Here is an 18,708-nt window from a genome sequence, read left to right on the forward strand (position 1 = left end):
TGTTCTGGTCCACTTTAAACATGTCAGAAGGAATCCCATCCGACCCTGGGGCCTTTCCTGCTTTCTGGGCAGTGATGGCCAGCACAGTTTCATTCAATGTGAAGGGAGGCAAGGAGGACGTAGGCTCACCCAAAGTTGTCGACTCTCCCAGACTTGGTACATCACTGGCCGGTGGAGGGCCATACAGTTCCTTGAAATGAAAGAGCCAGGCATCAGGAGTAATATGAGACTCCAGATAGGGTGCTCGGTTCTGATCGCTGCAAGAAACCAGAAACCAGAACCGTTTGGAGTCGTGGACCATAGCAGCCTCAAGTAAATTGCTCCAAAGCCCCTCTTCATACTCAAGTTTGCTTTTGTTGCATGTAGAGGCATAATGACGTCTAGCATTAATAATACCTAGTCTATCTTTTGTCCTTAACACATTGACCAAGGTATTTTTAGCCTCCCTACACCTCTTGTTAAACCATTTAGAGTGAGGTTGGGTACGGGAGTTAGTCGGTGGCCTAGGACATTTAGTAAACAACTCTTTCAGAGTAACAAAGAGGTCCAGATGGAGAGACAGTACTTCGGTTGGAGCAAAAGTAAGGTTTCATCAAATAGCTGGTGGGAAGAAGTTAAGGCACACAATTTTTCTCGAAGCTTATTTGATTGCTCAAAGGAGTCCCATCTTACCGTACGCCTATTGCTAGACAACTCCATAGCAGTGGAAGAAGCAGGAGGAAATACAGCTCCTGCTAAAAGAGATCTCTTGTACGTGATCTGGAGAGGGGCATGATCGCTAGTGTGGGGGTTGCCCACTTCCACGACTAGTATGTAGTGCCAAGCTCTTAAATCAAAGAAAATGTAGTCCAGTTTATTACTATATGAGCCCCTGAAGAAAGTTGGTCTGGCAGGAGTGTCAGCTGGGAAGCGGCCATTACCAAAACGGATGGTATGAAATAGGTGGCTAGCAGAATCTCAAGGAATTGTATTAAGTATAATATTATAGTATTCCTTATTGTTACTTTCTATATTCATTAGATTTGACTCAGATGGGAAAGACGAGAATTTAGAAGAACTGTGATATCAGTCACCGAATATTAAAAAGGAATTGCCCTGATGAAGGCGGTTCTACAAACCGGAGTTTTTCCGCTGAAACGCGCGTAGGCTTAGTTCCTACAGTTTTTTAAAATGGAATATGAAATTCTAGGGTCCAAGTAGTTTTTCTCCTATGTATTTGGTGGAGTCGTGATCCTGTTCTAAATTTTCATATGTTACAATTGTGAACGTTATTAAGGCTCTAAAGTAGTGCCATAAAGAAAGTATATATCCAATTTGTATTTTGTTGTATTTTGTACAGTTTGGACTTTCTGTTTCTCATGTTATGTTTCTATTATCTTTTGTGTTTTGTATTGTATAACTCTTTGTCTCTGTCTAACTATTATATATCAGTGTGTGTGTCTTTCCCTTTGAAGATGTAAATATTTATATATTATATTTGCACTATTATTGTTTTGTTGTACATGCATATGAAATAAATTATAATTTTTTGTATTATATTTATCTTGACGCTTTTGGTTGTTTTATATTGTAAACAACAGTGTATATTAGCTGTAGCTCGTTTTCTTTCTTGTGTTCAAGTATTTCCCTGGATGGGCTACACATTATACCAGGGACCCTCAATAGTTTTCTCTCCCCGGGATTAAGGTATTCAATAGCTCGATAGTAGTTGAGCGATGGTTGGAAGGTCCCGGCCTACTGTAGATATTTATACAAAGAACAGGAGAGCCTGAGACTGGATGGATGGCAACAGCCAAAATGTCGTAAGAATCCACATATATCTCCTTTAGTCCTCCCACCTCTGTAGATTTTACCCAAGTAGTTAAACCCCCTGCCGCCCTACCTGCTGAGGATGGCTTGGTAGGTTTAAAAAAGGAACTAAACCCCTGTCTGTACGTACAATGTGTTGCCCAAGTTTCCTGAAACATGCAGACATTAACATTTTCGACAAATGTCCCCCACTCAGTATCAACGAGTTTGCCATTAATGCCAGCCACATTCCAGGACAGAAATTTTGCTGTTTCCTGAGGGGTAGGACAGCTTAAATTCGTAGTAATGTCATCTGGAGAATAGCTGTCAATAGGTTTCGCCATGAATGAGTTTGTGAATTTGTTAATAGTTTCAGGTTGTAGATCCGATGAAAGAACAACGCCCAGACTGGATGAATTAGGTGGAGAATCAATAGCCACTGAATCTGAACTGAAAATGGAAGTGCAAGGGTTAGTAAAACATCAGTCAATGCCCGAGGTAGCCCCCTGAAGATCGGGATTGTGTACTGTTTGGCCCCTTGGAGCAAGACCAGAGCTGGTCATAGGAACCAGATCAGATAGTGGATCTCTTCGAACCTGATCTTGAATGTTTGCAGAGCGGTTCGAGACCAAATTAGCTTTTTCTGATAAAAGAATTCGGCCGCATGTGACCAACAGTAGGGCAGCTAACGGTGAGAAAAATAGCAGAGGGCTTCCTGCTTGTGTTCCGTGCTTCCATATCTAGGAGACCTGCTACCAAATGGGAATTTTTGAGATTTAGTTTTATAAAATCACTGCGACCAGGAGAACCAGGGGAACCATTAGCTCGTTCAGCAGATAAAATGTCATCATGAATGATTGAACCACAACCTCTGACATGTCTCAGCCAGTGCGAGACCTTGTTGACTAGTGAAGCTTTGTCTTCCCGCATGTTTGGAGGCAAAGTGGGACATTGCACATGTATATATAGTTGTTATTAGTTAAATTAGAATTATGACGGGAAGCTTTGGTGGTGTCCCATTTAAAGGGATCGTTAGAAAGAAGAGGAATATTACTTCCGAGAGAGGACATGCGCTGGCTATCAGGACACTGATCTTCTATAAGACCTGCTGCACTTGCTGGCAGTGGCAGGGGCCCAGTTGACAGGATGCCTTTTGCGAGTGGGTGTTTAGTTGTCATAGGGTTTGGCTTGGACTCACAAGTAGGGAGAGAATGTTTATTTTTGAGGAGGGTGGTAATTTCAAGCAATAAGGATCTCAGCTTACCAACTTCGCTCTTAAAGCTAGACACCAGTGCTAACAAGTCGTTTTGCAGGGGAGCACTCTCTGTGCGTGGCATGGTTGTGGGAGATGGTTGATGGTTATCCAGATCATGGGGCGCCAGAGGAGAAAAACGATTAGAACAGGGAATTATAGGGTGTGTTGCATAGGCTCTTGGTACTTCCGAGTCAGAGTGAAGTACAGAGAGAGCGGAAGAACTACTGGAGCTAGTGGGGCCTTGACAGGCTAACGGCTGGTGAGATGAAACAACAGGTTGTGAATTGGAGGCAATATGTGATCTGGATGTTAGAATGGAATAAGAGTGGCAGATTTTAGCTCCTTTCGTTGAACCCTCTCCTTGTTATTTAGGATCTGTTCTACCTCTTCTATCAGATCGTCTATTTCCTTAGCAACACAGTTAGTATGGGGTAGCGTAGCCTTGCTGGTTTTGGGTATTTTAGATTTAGCAGAGCCCGATACCGGGCTATCTTTTGCCTTGCGCTTCCCCATTGGAGAGTGACACTACAACACAATGTGAAAAAGGGATTTTGAAATACTGCCCTGTACTAGGTGAACTGGTGCTGTACCTTAGAGCCCAGAGGGGGGGCCCAGCCCGGCCTCCTTCGGTCTCTGACGGGCACGGACGGGCCCGCCCTTGGCCCACCCTTGGCCCGGGCGCGCCCGTAAGCGGGAGCGCTATGAAGTTTTTTAAAGGGCTCCTGCCCTTCATGACTGCTGCTCTGCTGCACTGCCCAGGCCCCCAGGTGAGGGGAAACCGAAAGCGCGTCCCGCGAGCTGGAGCGATATGAAGTTTTTTAAAGGGCTCCTGCCCTTCACGACTGCTGCTCTGCTGCACTGCCCAGGCCCCCAGGTGAGGGGAAACCGAAAGCGCATCCCGCGAGCGGGAGCGCTATGAAGTTTTTTAAAGGGCTCCTGCCCTTCACGACTGCTGCTCTGCTGCACTGCCCAGGACCCCAGGTGAGGGGAAACCGAAAGCGCGTCCCGCGAGCGGGTGCGCTATGAAGTTTTTTAAAGGGCTCCTGCCCTTCACGACTGCTGCTCTGCTGCACTATTGGATTAAGTTCTTCTTTGCATTTTTGGGGGGATTTTTGGACAATATTTTTCCAGTTTTTGGTGGATTATTATTTTTGACCATGTGGTTACGGAGGAAGATCTGCAGCTACAGAACAATAAGTCTTACTTATTTTAGGTGGTAAATAATATAATATAATATTTTATTGTTGGTGTAAACACTGATTGTTATTTGAAATTGTGTTTATGCATTGTACTTACTTGATGTGATGGATTGCGTTTAATATTTTTAGTTGGTGAAGTTTACATGTGTTTAAATTTACATATTTATTTATTGTGGTATCACAGTGTCCATTAACATTGGAGTTTTATTTAATTTTTAGACCTATGTAATTGAATATTATGTTTTAGTATTTAAATACAAAATTATTTGTTATTTTGGTTTTGATTTTGACTTTTTTTTTTTTTGTAAGATTTTGGTAGGTTATTTATTTTATAATACGCTTTTGACTTATTTCTACATAATCTTTAAAATAATAGCCAATTATAGTTTGTGGTAGCATTTCCCTGTTTTCTTTTATTTTTATTTTCTTTTTTAATGCTTCTATAAATGTATTGAGTATAGGTTGGGTTCTGCCTACTGTGGATTGGAAGACATTGTGCCATTCTTCCACTGCATTGTCTGTTTTGGCTTCCTGTGTCAAGGTGCTGTCATAGACTTTCCATCATGATATTTGGAATTTGGGTTGGTGTCTGTCCGGAGCGATTCAGTCTGCCAACCCAAGCTCTCTTAGAAGTAATCCATTATGGGGCCTAGTTTGTCTTAGTTTTGTTTTGCGAAAGGGCTTTCTATTAATAAATTGTAGTGGTTAGCTTTCTCGCTGACTGGGGCATAAACTAGTGTTATCATTTTTTTTCTTCTAATGCAGATTGGTTGTTTGTGGAGTAGTCTGCACTTACGGCAGATTATTAGACTCTGCACTAATCCACTGTACCCTACTCCACTCTGCCACTACACTCGCACCACTCAACTCTATTCCAGTCTATGCCACACCACTCTTCTACACTCCCTTGTGCAGTATTCCACTGTACGCTGATCCATTTTATGCTACTCCACTTCAAGATAATTGACTGTACGACACACCAGTATACACCACTCAACTCTACACCCCTCCATTGTATGACGCCCTCCTCCACTCTATATACCCCACTCTATAAAAGTCTACCACATTTCATGGCATTTTATGACATTCTACTCCGCTCTGCCCCTGTACACAGTCCAACTCCACTCTATGCCCATACACTCCAGTGTACAACACTCTGTTCCACTACACAACACCTTAATATACAACACTCCAGTCTACTGTACAAGACCCCATTCCAATTTATAACAGTGTACTACCTACACCATTACACTCCACTCTACTCTGACACACCAATACACTCTATTGCACTTTAATCCACACCATGTTAACCCACTCCACTTGGTTCTACTCATCTGAAGAAGATGCTACTATACAACAGTCCTCTCTACGCAGCTCCACTGTTTCACTCAGTACTGTACTCTATGCACCTCCACTCTACTACACAGTATGCCACTCTCCGACACTTTACTCCTGCCTATATCCCTTCACTCCACTGTACAAGATTGCAGTGTACTGTACACCACTGTACATTACTCCACTATAATCCACAAAACAACACTATACGCAGCTCTTAGTATGCTCCTGTATGTCATTTTACTCTATTCTACTCTGCCACAGAACTACACGGCCACTCAGTACCATTGTACTCTATAACACAGTATGCCAAATCCATAGTATCACACCCTACAACACTGTACTGTACATCACTCCACAAAAATCAACTAGACTATGTCACTCTACTCTGCTGTGGTCTACATCACTTTCCAATACTGTACTGCACCCACTATACTACTGTACAACACTGTATTCCAGTTTGACACTTTACTTTATGCTACGCCACTCCACTGCACACCATACCAGTATAGTCTGACATTCTGATCCACTCTGACGCTTTACTCCAGTCAGCTGTACTATTCTCTATTACACTTTATCCCACTTTATGCCACTGCACTATACTCTGCTCCACTGTCAGACACTCCGCTCCACTGTGTGCAACTCTACAGCACTGTACTACACTCTATGCCAGTGGTTCCCAAACTGTGCGCCGCGGCTCCCTGGTGCGCCGTCAAAACTAGCCAGGGGCGCCGCACACAGTCTGGAAACCACTCGGAGGTGCTTTGAATCGGTAGCTTTTCATCGTGGTATTGGAAACAAAACCCCCTGCATTAATTATTGTGACCAGCGGAGGGCGCCAAAGTACCATTAATAATATCCCTATGACAAAAGAACAAAAATAGTTTCCAATAAATGGTTTTCAGCAACCTGAATGAGAGAATAAAGAAGACAAACTGTAAATAGTGTAGGTACAGGTACAGGTACAGGCTGGGATTACGTTCCCCCACCCGCCAAAAAAAAGTAACATAATGGGGAGCCGTGGCCAACACGGCCAATAGGTCAAAGGAGCCGGGGATCGAAAAAGTTTGGGAACCACTGCTCTATGCCCATTCACTCTGTGCCACTGTACTACACTGTATGACACTCATTGACACGCCACTTAACTTTTCTCTACAATACACCACTCCACTATATGACACACCACTCCACTCTGTGCCACTCTTCTCCACTGTACGACATTGCAAATAACTCTTCACCTGCAAAACTGGAATCTACACTTTCAAACACATTTTAATTAAAAATGTTAAAAACCCTTAAAACACAAAAACCAAACGTTAAAACGTAGTTATAGTTAGGAAATCGTATTTTATCTTTACAAACCAAGTTTTATATGACACAACTTTAAACATACAAACCAAATTTACATTATAAATTTAGTATGAGGAAAATAAGCTTTTCCTAACTATAACTAAGATTTAACCATTTGATTTTCTTCATTGAATATATTTAATGTTCAGATTGTTGTCTAAATGTTTGGACTTAATGCTAATATATCTTGGTTTTATTGTTATGGTTTTAGTTATGTATTTTAGGGTGAATTGTGAATATTTTGGTGATTTTATATATATATATATATAACTAATTTAAAGGTATATACAATGTTTAAGATTTATTTAAAATACTTGTGTTACTTGAATTTTTTTTATATATATAATTCTTAATGATGTAATTATTTTGGCAATATAGTAGTTCATTTTGTGTTTATATTTTTAACATATATGTTTATTTAAAGTCCACGATATTTTTGTTTCCAGTATTTGTTTTATTTGTAAGTAAAAACATATTTTTAACAACTATAATTGTGTTCTTCATTTCTGGTTTTACTTGCTAAGTATAGGAAGTCGATATTTCTGTGAAAAACATAATTTATTTTTCAATATTTTTAGGTTTCGATATTGTATGCATTAATATTAGTCAGTGATCCCCTGATGCACTATACAGTGTGTTGTACTGTGTGCGCTGGTTTTACCTCTTATATTGCCTGTTGGCTGGTAGAGAATCTTTTTCTAGATCTTTGGTGGCCAGACAGACAACAGGAACTGCGTTGACAAAAATGCGTAAGGGATGCAGCAGTCGTTTGTGCCAGATTTTCGCACTTCGGAGCACTTTGGCATTGAAGAATCTGCTGCAGATGTTTATGCGTTGTCTTTTATAATACTTCCTCGCAAGTGCACATTTTACGCTGCTGAAATCACTTTTGGCATTCCCCTATTTGTAGGGAGACGTGGCCACACGCAGAGGAGGGAATACTTTGCATTTGCCATGACACCCTATTACAGTTGCAGGGGGAAGGCCCTGTCAGGTGGCCTGTTCTCCATAAAGAGGTAGCACACGGTTGGTACGCCGCATGAGGTCATCCATAGCGAGGAACTGAGGCATGGGGATTAAAGAGGAGATCCGGGGCATCTGTCTACAGGTGAGTGCAGTAGTGCACTGCACTGCCCTGCTCTCGAGGGAGGGGGATGCCTTTGCCCCTTTGGCAAACCAGCGGCTGGTTTTCCGCCAGTAAAAATACAGAGCGACAGTTTCAACTAGTTGCCCAGAGAACAGTACGTTCTTTTTGTTTAATCAGCCAAATTGCCTTGGTCTTTACCAGGTACCTCTAGTTCAGGGTGCAGAGCAGTGCACCCAATATGGACTATCAGGACCAGATGTTTTTTCCGAGCCTTAATGCACCTATGAGATGCATCATGGATTGCATTGACATGTAGGAGGAAAGCGGGGAGAATGGTTGTGAGGTGGAGTTGCAGTTCCTGTAGTGCAACGTCTGCGTCGTCTTCTTGCTCTGCAGTTGACATTTTTGTGGATTTGTAGGTTTGGATGTTCATGGGTTTATAATAATGTGTATTATATTCCTTTGATTTCATAATTGAAGATACTTAAATTGTCATACTATTTACCTGTTACAACTATGTAGTTTATTCCTTAGAAATAATGTATTCATTATCATCTTTTATAATGCATAAAAATGAATTTATAGATGCTGTTTGGCTTTACTTTTTTATGTTTCCCTTATTTTTTTTCTCTGAGGACTCTGAAATGGCCCGTAATAGCTACACAGTGAGAAACAATGTTATCATTAGAGAACAAAGAAAATGTAGTTAGGTATTTTAATTAAGAAGCAAAGTGAACATTTGTATATTCTTACACAGTGACGCATCTCTGCGACACACATTTTTAAAATCTATTTTTCTTTTTGCAAATCAATATTTACTGTTTAATCACTTGAACTTTGACCAAGACCTTAACACAAAGTGCAGTAAATTGTTTGCTAAAAACCCACTATTGGCATTTGTTGTCATCTAGTGATAGTCTTCTGGTTCCTCTCCATTTAAACCAAAAGGATGAAGCATAAAAAAATAATTTTATACTTATGCTTGAGTGCAGTTAGCTAGCGGAACGGAGGAAGTGGGTGCATCACCAGGAAACAGCTGGAAGAAGTAGGAAATGAATGCATTAGAAATAAAGCGTAACTGTCGGTTGGTATCGTGTAAACAATTGGTTATATTGAGGAGTATTGTCGTTTTGCTCGAAACCGTTATTGCCTCTGACTCAGTTTGATTTATTTACATCCTTATTCCTGCAGAAAACCTCATATAATTCAGACTAAATTACTGAAGGCTGATCTTCACGGAGCTGTTGTGACAGGTATGTCCCCTCCTCTGTTTAGGGAAAAAGTTGATTTTTGACGTTAGGGCAACTTTCCTGCAAAAATAATGTTATCACAAGTGTTTTTTTTGTTGTTTTTTACATTTTAAGTTAATGAGCTTACAATTAGTGGAGGATTCTATACACTTTTGTATTTATCTTAATTATTTTTCAAATTGGTATAAATAATCTGTAACTATTATAATAAGAACCAGCTCCTGGTGTTTTCTTACATAGTAAAGACACATATCGGTGTGTGTTGTATATTAGAAACAGCTCTCTTAGGTTTGCTGTATTACAACAAGTTATCAGTTGGAAATTTATGCTGCAAGCCTAAATTCCAATATCCTTTTGCTGCAGTTTTGCTAAATATTACCAGGATGTTACTGCAGTCGGACATAATCAAATCAAATCATTAACATTTATAAAGCGCGCTACTCACCCGTGCGGGTCTCAAGGCGCTAGGGGGAAGGGGTTACTGCTGCTCGAAGAGCCAGGTCTTAAGGAGTCTCCGGAATGCGGAGTGGTCCTGGGTGGTCCTGAGGATGGTGGGGAGGGTGTTCCATGTCTTGGCCGCCAGGTAGGATAGGAGAAGGACCTCCCACCCGCCGTGGAGCGGCGGATGCGAGGGACGGCGGCGAGAGCGAGGCTGGTGGAGCGGAGAAGACGGGTGGGAGCGTAGAACCTTGATTTTTGTTGTCTGAAATAGCACCTCCTTATTTGAATGGGACCATTTGTTTGTTTCTTTTTTGTGTGTGTTTTTTTTTTTTTTTTATCCTTTTTTTTTATTTTTTATGATTATTTAGAGAGTCCAGGCAACCACACGTTGGTTTACAGGGGTAAAAACTAGACCACCTAATGCTCAAATTTTTATGGTAGCTTAGTCGAGCAGTTAGGTCAATCCTGGAGATGTGCAAAGCATTAGTTGTACTGACAGTAACAATGTTGCAACTCACACACTCAAAGGAATAACTCAAGACCAATTTTTTTAAATACTTAGGATTTTTATGGAAATGTTAAGACCAAGGCCATCAGAATTCAATAAGTACTTTTCGAGATATGAATTTTGAAGTTTAATAAAAAATAGTGCGCAATTCCGCATCATAGGAATCAATGGAGATTAACCTTTAAAAATGCATATAAAATCATTGAGTAGCTTTACTAAGTTCTTCTTTTGCAGGTTGGTCGAGGCCATCGGTGGGCACACTGTGCCACCTGGAGAAGTTCGGGCGGCTCCCAGTTCCGGTGGGAGTAGCAGGAAAATCTGGTGCACGGCCACTGTGGGGGACCACTTGGAAAAGAACTGCATAGGTAAGTTTAAAGATGAATCCTGGGGGTCCCCTTAGGGTGTTGCCGTCACAAGGGATGGGGGACCCTTAGGGCACAGCTGGTTCTTTGCTGCAGGGAACAGGGCGGCCGGGTGCAGAGCGAATCTGGGATCTAAGAAATGTATGCAAGGAAGCCCTCAAAAGCAGGAGGTAAGTTGGTTCAAGGGTCGATTGCAGGACAGCGGGGCACTTTTACGGGAGGTCCGGATTTTTCCTGAATTCTCTTGACTGGGGTTTCCTCCTGGTCCTTTTACAGTCCCAGGTGGGCTGTTTTTCGGGTTGTCATAAGTAAGATGACCAAGACGTGTAGGGTATTGCTATTTTTCAGCTGCTGGAGAGCGCAGTGCCACCAAACTGGGCACACGGGCAGAGTTTGTCCTTGGGTTCTTTGGTGTAAAGATTGATCCAGCTACCACGTACAATTCTGGAGTTAGTGTCTGGTCAGTGAAGTGGACCTCACTGGCTTGTTGGCTCCTTGTAGATTTAGAGTGGTACCTCCACTCTGCAGTGAGTTCTCTGGCAATTTGCAAAGCGTGGACGTCCCCTGGGGTTCTTTGAAGTTTTTCCAGTTTTCCAGCAGCTCCTCCGGTGAGATGATCTGGTCCTGGGTGCAGCAGGCAGGGTTAGGCGCCTTTGCTTTGTGCAGCGGGTCCACAGTTCTTGTGACTTTGGATCTTCTTAGTGCTGATGTTCTTCTGTCCGTCAAATCTGAATTCTTGGCCTAGGGATGCCCACTAAATACTGTATTTAGTGGGCTTTGTAGGGGGAACCTGGTAGTGACCAATGGGTCATCTATCTTATGGTAGCTACACCTACTAAGTGACCTCTGCTGCTGGGCAGAGGTCACTTCCTTACAGCTGATTGGTAATTTTCCTTCAATCCAAGATGGAGGAAAATTAAATTGAGTCCACCTTGCATGCAACACCTTAGGGGTGGTGCGTGCTAGGTAGGGCCACTCCTCCTATCCTTTGTTTGAGTTTTCTGCTGTCGCTCCTGCCAAAAGTGGGGGTTTGCAACGGGAGCAGCCATCTGCTGCTAGCAGCAGGCCTGGTGGTCGAGTTTCAACTGAGGTAAGCCCTTTGAAGTTCACCAACAGGGTGGTGCACGCTCCTGATGGAAGGGGGTGTTAAGACCTCCACCCAGGAAGGGCTTTGTTCTGCATTTTGGAGGGCAGAGGTCTTCACCCCAGGGGTGCAGATTGGTGTCTGGTGGTGGCTGGTCAGGACTAGTCGGCAACAATGCCAGGGTAGTTGGCTTTTGCTGGGGACACCCCTAAGGCGACTTCTGGGTACATTTTATAATAAATCAAACACTGGTACCAGTTTGGTATCAATCAACTCAGAATAATAAATCCAAACAACGCAGGGTTCAGAGTGGCCATCGTGTAGCTGTGAAACTTTATTTGACCAGTGTCCAGCACATGTATTAAAATGGCTGCTCTATTCACTCACTATGTCCCAGGTTTGGAAGGCAAACAGCATTGCATGCAGTATAGTGCACCCTGCGGGTGGGAAGGCCTGCCAAAGTAGTGTCCTACCCATAGTGCATGCCGTATATAGTGGACCATGTCGAGTTTGTGCTTTTGTTTGCACCAGAGCACTCAGCCTACAATAGTAGAACTGGGTGCATATGGATGCATGGCCCTAGAGGGTGGCACAATCAGTGCTGCTGCTCTCAGAGGCCTACCCTTAGTACCACATGTCCTGGATAACTAGGTACTATTTACCAGGGGCTTATAGTGGCAGCTAAAGGTGTTATCAATTATGCCAATGCATCACAACAGTTTAGGGAAAGAGCCCTGGCCCAGGGAACCTGGTTAGCAGTGGCCCTGGGCATGAACGGATTATAGGCTACATCACATACCAGTCAAAAAGTTGGGGCTAACCATGTCAAAAAGAGGCCTTTTCTTACATTACGCTCCCCTCAGAAAGAAAGAGGATATGAATACCCTTTCCCTAGTGACTCTTCATCATGTAAGTGGAAGAAACTTCAAAGGCCATCTGCATTGGTATGGGCAGTCCAGGGTCTGTGTTCCACTTGAAAGTCCATTCCCTGTAGGGAAATAGACCACCAAGCAATTTGGGGTTTTCACTCTTCATGTGTTGTAGCCATCTGATAGGCTTATTGTCAATCTGAACTATGGAGTGAGAGCCACACCGGTATGGGCTTCTTCCAGACCCAAATCACAGCAAAGGCTTCCCTCTCTATGGCGCTCCAGTTTTGTTCCCTAGGGAGTAGTTTCTTATTTATAAAAGCAACTGGTTGGTCATGTCCATCCTTTTTCAGAGAAAGGACCGCTTATATCCCCATTTCAGGAGCATCTGTTTGGACTATGTATTGCCTGTAGTAGCCTGGTGCTTGTAGGACTGGAGCAGAGCACTTAGCATTCTTCAGTGCATCAAAGGTCCTTTGACAACTCACTGTCCAGTTAACATTTTAGGGCATTTTCTTGGAGGTTAGTTCTGTGCTGGGGCAACTATGGTGCCATAATCCTTCACAAAACTCCTATAGTAGACAGTCAAGCCAAGGAATGCCTGGGCTGTGTCTGTGTGTTGGGTGCTTCCCTAGCCAGAATGGTCTGGATGTTGGGCTGGATGGGTTGCACTTGGCCTCCACCAACCAGGTGGCCCAAGTAAACAACTTTTCCCTGCCCTATCTGGCACTTACTGGCCTTGATGGTGAGGCCTTCCTTCTGCAGAGCCTTGGTGTTCTTCCCTAGGTGAATCAGGCTATCCTGCCAGGTGGAACTATAGACAGCTATGTCATCCAGATAAGCTGCACTAAAAGATTCCAGTCCAGCAAAGACTTGGTTCACCAACCTCTGGAAGGTGACAGGTGCATTCTTTAATCCAAAGGGCATAACAGTGAACTAATAATGTCCACTAGGAGTAGAATATGCTCACCACTCTTTTGTTCCTGGGGTAAAATCAGTCAGTCCCCAGATGTCAAATCAAAGGTACTCCGTTATTTGGCTGCCCCTAATCTGTCTATAAGCACATCAGCTCTTGCAATTGGGTGTGTACCAGTTTTGGTAAGAGTTGAGGCCCCTGTAATCCACACAAAACCTAATTTATTTTCTCTCTCCCTTAGAGTGAGGCTTGGGGACTAAAACTAGTGGGCTATCCTAGGGCTCTCAGAGAGTTAAATGACACCCAAATACAGCATCTTTTGGACTTCTGCTTGGATACTCCCCCTGACATGGTCTGTAAATGTGGTTCTTGACAGGTTGACAGGCAAGCTGTCTCCAGTGTCCACATCATGGGTACACCAGTTACTTTCCAGGGGTCAGGGAGAATAGCATACTTGCCTGTAATCAGATTGCAGTTGCTCTGTAAGGGTGTCCGATATGACCACACCATCCACAGAACCATCTTGTGCGTTGATCAGGGAGAGGCTCACTCTCCTCCTGTCCCTCATTTGTGACCATGAGCTTGGTCACGTCAGTGCTATCAAAGAGGGCTTTAGGCGGTTAAAATGAATAATTATTTTGGGGTTTTTGCAACTGTTTAGGTCCACTAGGTAAGTGATGACATTCCCTTTCCTTTCAAGTAGGGGATAGGGCTGGGACCATGTGTCTTGTAGGGCCCTTTGGAGCAACATGGTCCAACACCCAAACTTTCTGCCTTGGTTAGAACTCAACCATAGCAGCTTTCTGGTCATAACGGAATTTTTGCAGCTTCTGGCTAGTCTGCAGATTTTTGCTGGCTTTTTCCATGTACTCAGCCATCTTGAAAGTAGGCCAAACACATGGTCCACAATACCATGCTTGGGCTCTTTGAGAGGCTTCTCCCAGCCTTCTCTAACAAGACTTAGTGGTCCCCTAACAGGGTGCCCAAATAAAAGCTCAAATAGAGAGAAACCTACTCCCTTTTGTGGCACTTCCCTGTAGGTAAATGGCAGGCGAGGAAACAGGATGTCCCATCTCCTTCAGAGCTTTTCAGGGAGTCCTCCAATCATAACTTCAAGGGTCTGGCTAAATCTCTCAACCAACCTATTTGTTAAAGGTTGGTGTGGGGGGTATGAACTTGTAGGTCACACCACATTCTTTTCACATGTATTTCAAGTATGCAGACATGAAGTTTGATTGCATCTGATACAACCTCCTTAGGAAACCCAACCTTGGTGAAAATACCCAGGAGTGCTTTTGCATCTGCAGGTGCTGTAATGGTTTTAAGGGGCATAGCCTCTGGATATCTAGTGGCATGATCCATTACCTCTAGTATGTATCTGTGTCCTGAAACTGTTTAAGGGTCAAGGGGGCCAACAAAGTCGAACTCTAGCCGCTGCCGAATGGCTGGGCCATTACCAACCATCCTCCTGGTTGCACCAGGTTTGAGGTCTCTGGCCTCCGTGTTCTGGAGCCCCTCCTCCCAATAAACCCTGTGGGTTCCACTTACATTTCCTAGCTCTTCCTTTGCAGCTTGTTGCCTCAGGCCTTCAAGAACACGTCCTCTTCCCCTGGCACAGGCCTTCCTTGGAAGGTCCCCCTGAGCCCTTTGGTAAGGCCCAAACTCTGCAAGCTCAGTTCCCTCCAAGGTGGATGAAACCTCTTCCTGAAAAAAGGGGCCCTGATCTAGGATCCGTTTTGAAGCTGGGTCACCAGTCTTCTTGCCTTTTATCTTGGGAGGCTGGTCCACTGTTTCAGGATCCAGCTCTCTTTTTTTCTTTCTGAAGTTTGCTCTGTGCCCTAGTCTTGACGCATGCCTATTCTGTGATCCCAAGCGTTGCTGCAGGGGTCTTCAGTTCTATGTCAATCCAGGGGGAATGCTCTAGGTAATTTCCAAGTAGGGAATCCACTGGGATGGATGAGGACACAGCCACTTCTTTGTACCCTTCCTTCTCTTCCCACCCCCTCCCCCCACCCCAAAAAATCAGTGGATACCACAGCCATGGGATGGAACTTTCTCATCGTCAGCATTGGTGATAGGATAAGACTTCTCTACCAGGTATTGATTTGAGAGGACCAAGTGCTAAGTTGCCATGGTAACACTAGTTCTTGTGTCCCTCTGTGCTTTCACTTTATCCCCATTAATCAAAGGACACCTCCTATATTTTTTCATATTAAATGGCCAGGCAGCACAGGATAATTCTACCCCACCCTTGGTGACTTATGTTGCCTTTGTGGGGGGGCACTGACTTAGTCAGGCCACACCTGATCCCATCTGGAGATTAGCAACTGCATTTCCTGCAGGTTGACTAGAGGTGTTTTTTGTTTTTACAGCTAGTCTCCAGTTTGGTGCCCTTTAGTTTTGCGGTCATGGCACCAAGCCTTGTTGGAAGTTCATACCTTTGTGCCTACCCCTAGAATGTGGGGAGTCTCAGGACCCACCCTCCTGTGCAGAATTCTGGGGTCCTTGAGAAGACTTTGATCTTGTTTTGGCAACCATCATTCCTGGGGCGGGAAGGAGGGCTTTTTGGCCTCTTTCTTTTGGTTCCCCCCCACCTGTGGTAGCTTTGCTTACCCTTGTTTTGACCCAATAGTATGCCTTCCTGTCCAATTCTTGAGAGGAAAGTGGACCCAGATCTTTCAGGTGTTGATGTAGTCAGTCATTGAAATAATTACGTAGCAGATGCTTTTTCATTAACAGGTTATACAGCCCATCATAATTGTGTACCTTGTTCCCAGCGGATGTATGATGAAACAACAAATGCATTTACAATGCATGCTTTTACAACGACCACGTCTTTACCATGCATGCCTTTGCCACACATGCCTTTACAACAAATTTAGTTGTAAAAGCATGTTTGGTAAAGTAACATGCATGGTAAATTCTCCCCCGCCCTGCCCCCTAAACCTGACATCATACTCCACCTGCCCAAGCCCTTAACTGTCCCTTCCAACCACTTCCCAGAGCCCTAACCCCCCAGCCTACCCTGTCCTGTCAAAACCTGTCCCAACCTTTCCTAAAAACTACCTGCCCCCCACCCTGCCCTAAACTCTAAATCCTCCCCTGGCTTAAAAACTACCTCATCTGTCCTAAAAACTACCCGACCCCTGCCCTAAACCGTAAAATATACCCTGGCCTAAAAACTACCCTTCCCTGCCCTGCCCTAAAAACTACTCCCACCCTCGCCTCGAAACCTAAAAACTGCCCGACCCTGTCCTAAAAATTACCCGGCCCCGCCACCCTAATCCCTAAAACCTACCCTGTCCCAAAAACTACCCCACCCTTTCCTAAAAACTACCCAAGCCCCCATCCTGAAGCCTAAAGCTTACCCTGTCCTAAAAACTGCCCCAATCCCCTGCCTTTGCCCTAAAACCTGCCCCACCTGTCCCAAATTCTACCCCGCTGTGTCCTAAAAACTACCCGACCCCCTGCCCTAAACCCTAAAACCTACACTGTCCTGTCCTAAAAACTACCCTCTTCCCACCGCCCACCCTAAAACTTGCCCTTCCCCCTGTCCTGAAACCTACCCCGCTCTGTCCTAAAAACTACCCTGACTCCGCCTTCACCCTAAAACCTACCCTGTCTTAAAACCTACCCTGTTCTGTCCTAAAAACTACCTGACCCCTGCTTTAAACTCTAAGACCTACCCTGTCCTAAAAACTACCCTGACCCCCGCCTTCACTCTAAATCCTAAAACCTTCCTGTCCTAAAACCTTCCCAGTCCTGTCCTAAAAATTACCCCAACCCACCACCCTACCCTAAAGCCTATCCTGCCCTATAACCTACCCCGATCCCCCACCTTGTCCTAAAAACTACCACAACCCTCCCTCCCCAACCCAGGCCCCACTTACCTCTCTCCTCTGGTTGCTGCTCCTTCCTGCTTGCTTCCTTCCGCCCGATTGCTGTCACTACCGTTATCACGCATGTGCGTGGTAAACGCATGCGTAGTAACAGCAGCGTGGTCAATACATATAGTTGCATTGACCACATTATTAGTGCTGTTTCCCGTTCCTAGCTAACCAACCACCCAGCATTTTTACTGAATAGTCCACAAAGCCTACCCAAGCCTGGCTCTGGGTTTTTCAAGCCTCCCTGAAACTTATACAGTGCTCTTCAGTTGTATATCCAAAGCCCTCAATCAAGATACCCTTCATGGGGTCATAGGATTTAGAATCTGTCTCATTCAGTGTCAGGAGCCTATCCCTGCACTTTCTTGAAAATACCTCCCACAACATTGTGCCCCAGTGCTTTTTTCTCAATTACCCACCCAATACAGGCTCTTTCAAAGGCAGAAAACCATTTGACTATATCATCCCCTTCAGTGAAGGAAAAGTTAACTCTTTCTGGTAGTTCGATGTTGAAGGATGTTTTCCTCAATACTTGTATGCTGCCATCGGAGATGGGTCCTAAGCCAAACTCGTTTCTCTGTTTCCAAAAGCTGTCTCTCTAAGGCCAGTATTGTGGTCAGCCTGGCAATGTCCAGGTCTGCTTCTGTGGGTGCACTAGTGCTAGAGTGAGAGGAGCTACCCTCTTCTCCTCTATCCACAGCTTCTTCAACCACCACAGATGCATCATTGTCATCTACCTCATCTGGAGGATTCTCTTTCGTGCTGGGCCACCAGAAACTGAAGTTTCTCTGCACTGGGGCTTTTTCCAGTATGAAGTTGGTACAGTCTGCCTAGTTTCTTTAATTGGTCATAACTATATGCTTCATAAGATTCCAGATTGAGCTCCTGGGTCTCTGCATCTGTCATTTTTACTTTACTAAAGTTAGGACCTTTTTGAGAATTTGGAATCCTCTTTTTGCATAGGCCAACTAAAAAAAGGACTTTTAAACCCTTGCTATGGGCACGTAACAAGGGCCCTAAAAATTATTTTACAAATTTGTAAAAAAAACAATTTTAGTCAATTGAAAAACAAAAATAATTAAGGTGAAGGCAATTTGCAGAGTTATTTCTGTGCTCACAAAAGTGACAACGTGCTATCCACAAATGCAAAATCTTTATCCCACCCCTGACCACCAAATGTAGGAGACTGGCTCTCTGCACATTGTGCCTAGCTGAGCACTACATAGAGTCCAGGAAACCACACATTGGTTTATGGGTTAAAAACTAGACCACGTAGTGCTCTAATTTTTATGGTAGCTTGGTCTATCAGTTTTCCAGTCTCAGAGGAGTGGAAAGCATTTGTTGTACTCACAGCATCAATCTTGCAACTCACACACT

General features: G+C 44.0%; 1 protein-coding gene across 9 annotated transcripts in view; it reads left to right on the forward strand.

The window, feature by feature from the left end:
• Positions 1 to 18,708, forward strand: part of POP4 (POP4 homolog, ribonuclease P/MRP subunit) — a 147,377-nt gene that overhangs the window by 111,107 nt on the left and 17,562 nt on the right. For all 9 annotated transcript variants that reach the window (XM_069216727.1, XM_069216735.1, XM_069216731.1 and 6 more), the window contains one exon: positions 9,206 to 9,267. In XM_069216727.1, coding sequence (XP_069072828.1) covers positions 9,206 to 9,267 — 62 coding nt within the window. The remainder of the gene's footprint in view (positions 1 to 9,205; positions 9,268 to 18,708) is intronic.

The sequence above is a fragment of the Pleurodeles waltl genome, chromosome 12 (assembly GCF_031143425.1).
Source record: "Pleurodeles waltl isolate 20211129_DDA chromosome 12, aPleWal1.hap1.20221129, whole genome shotgun sequence".
NCBI lineage: Eukaryota > Metazoa > Chordata > Amphibia > Caudata > Salamandridae > Pleurodeles > Pleurodeles waltl.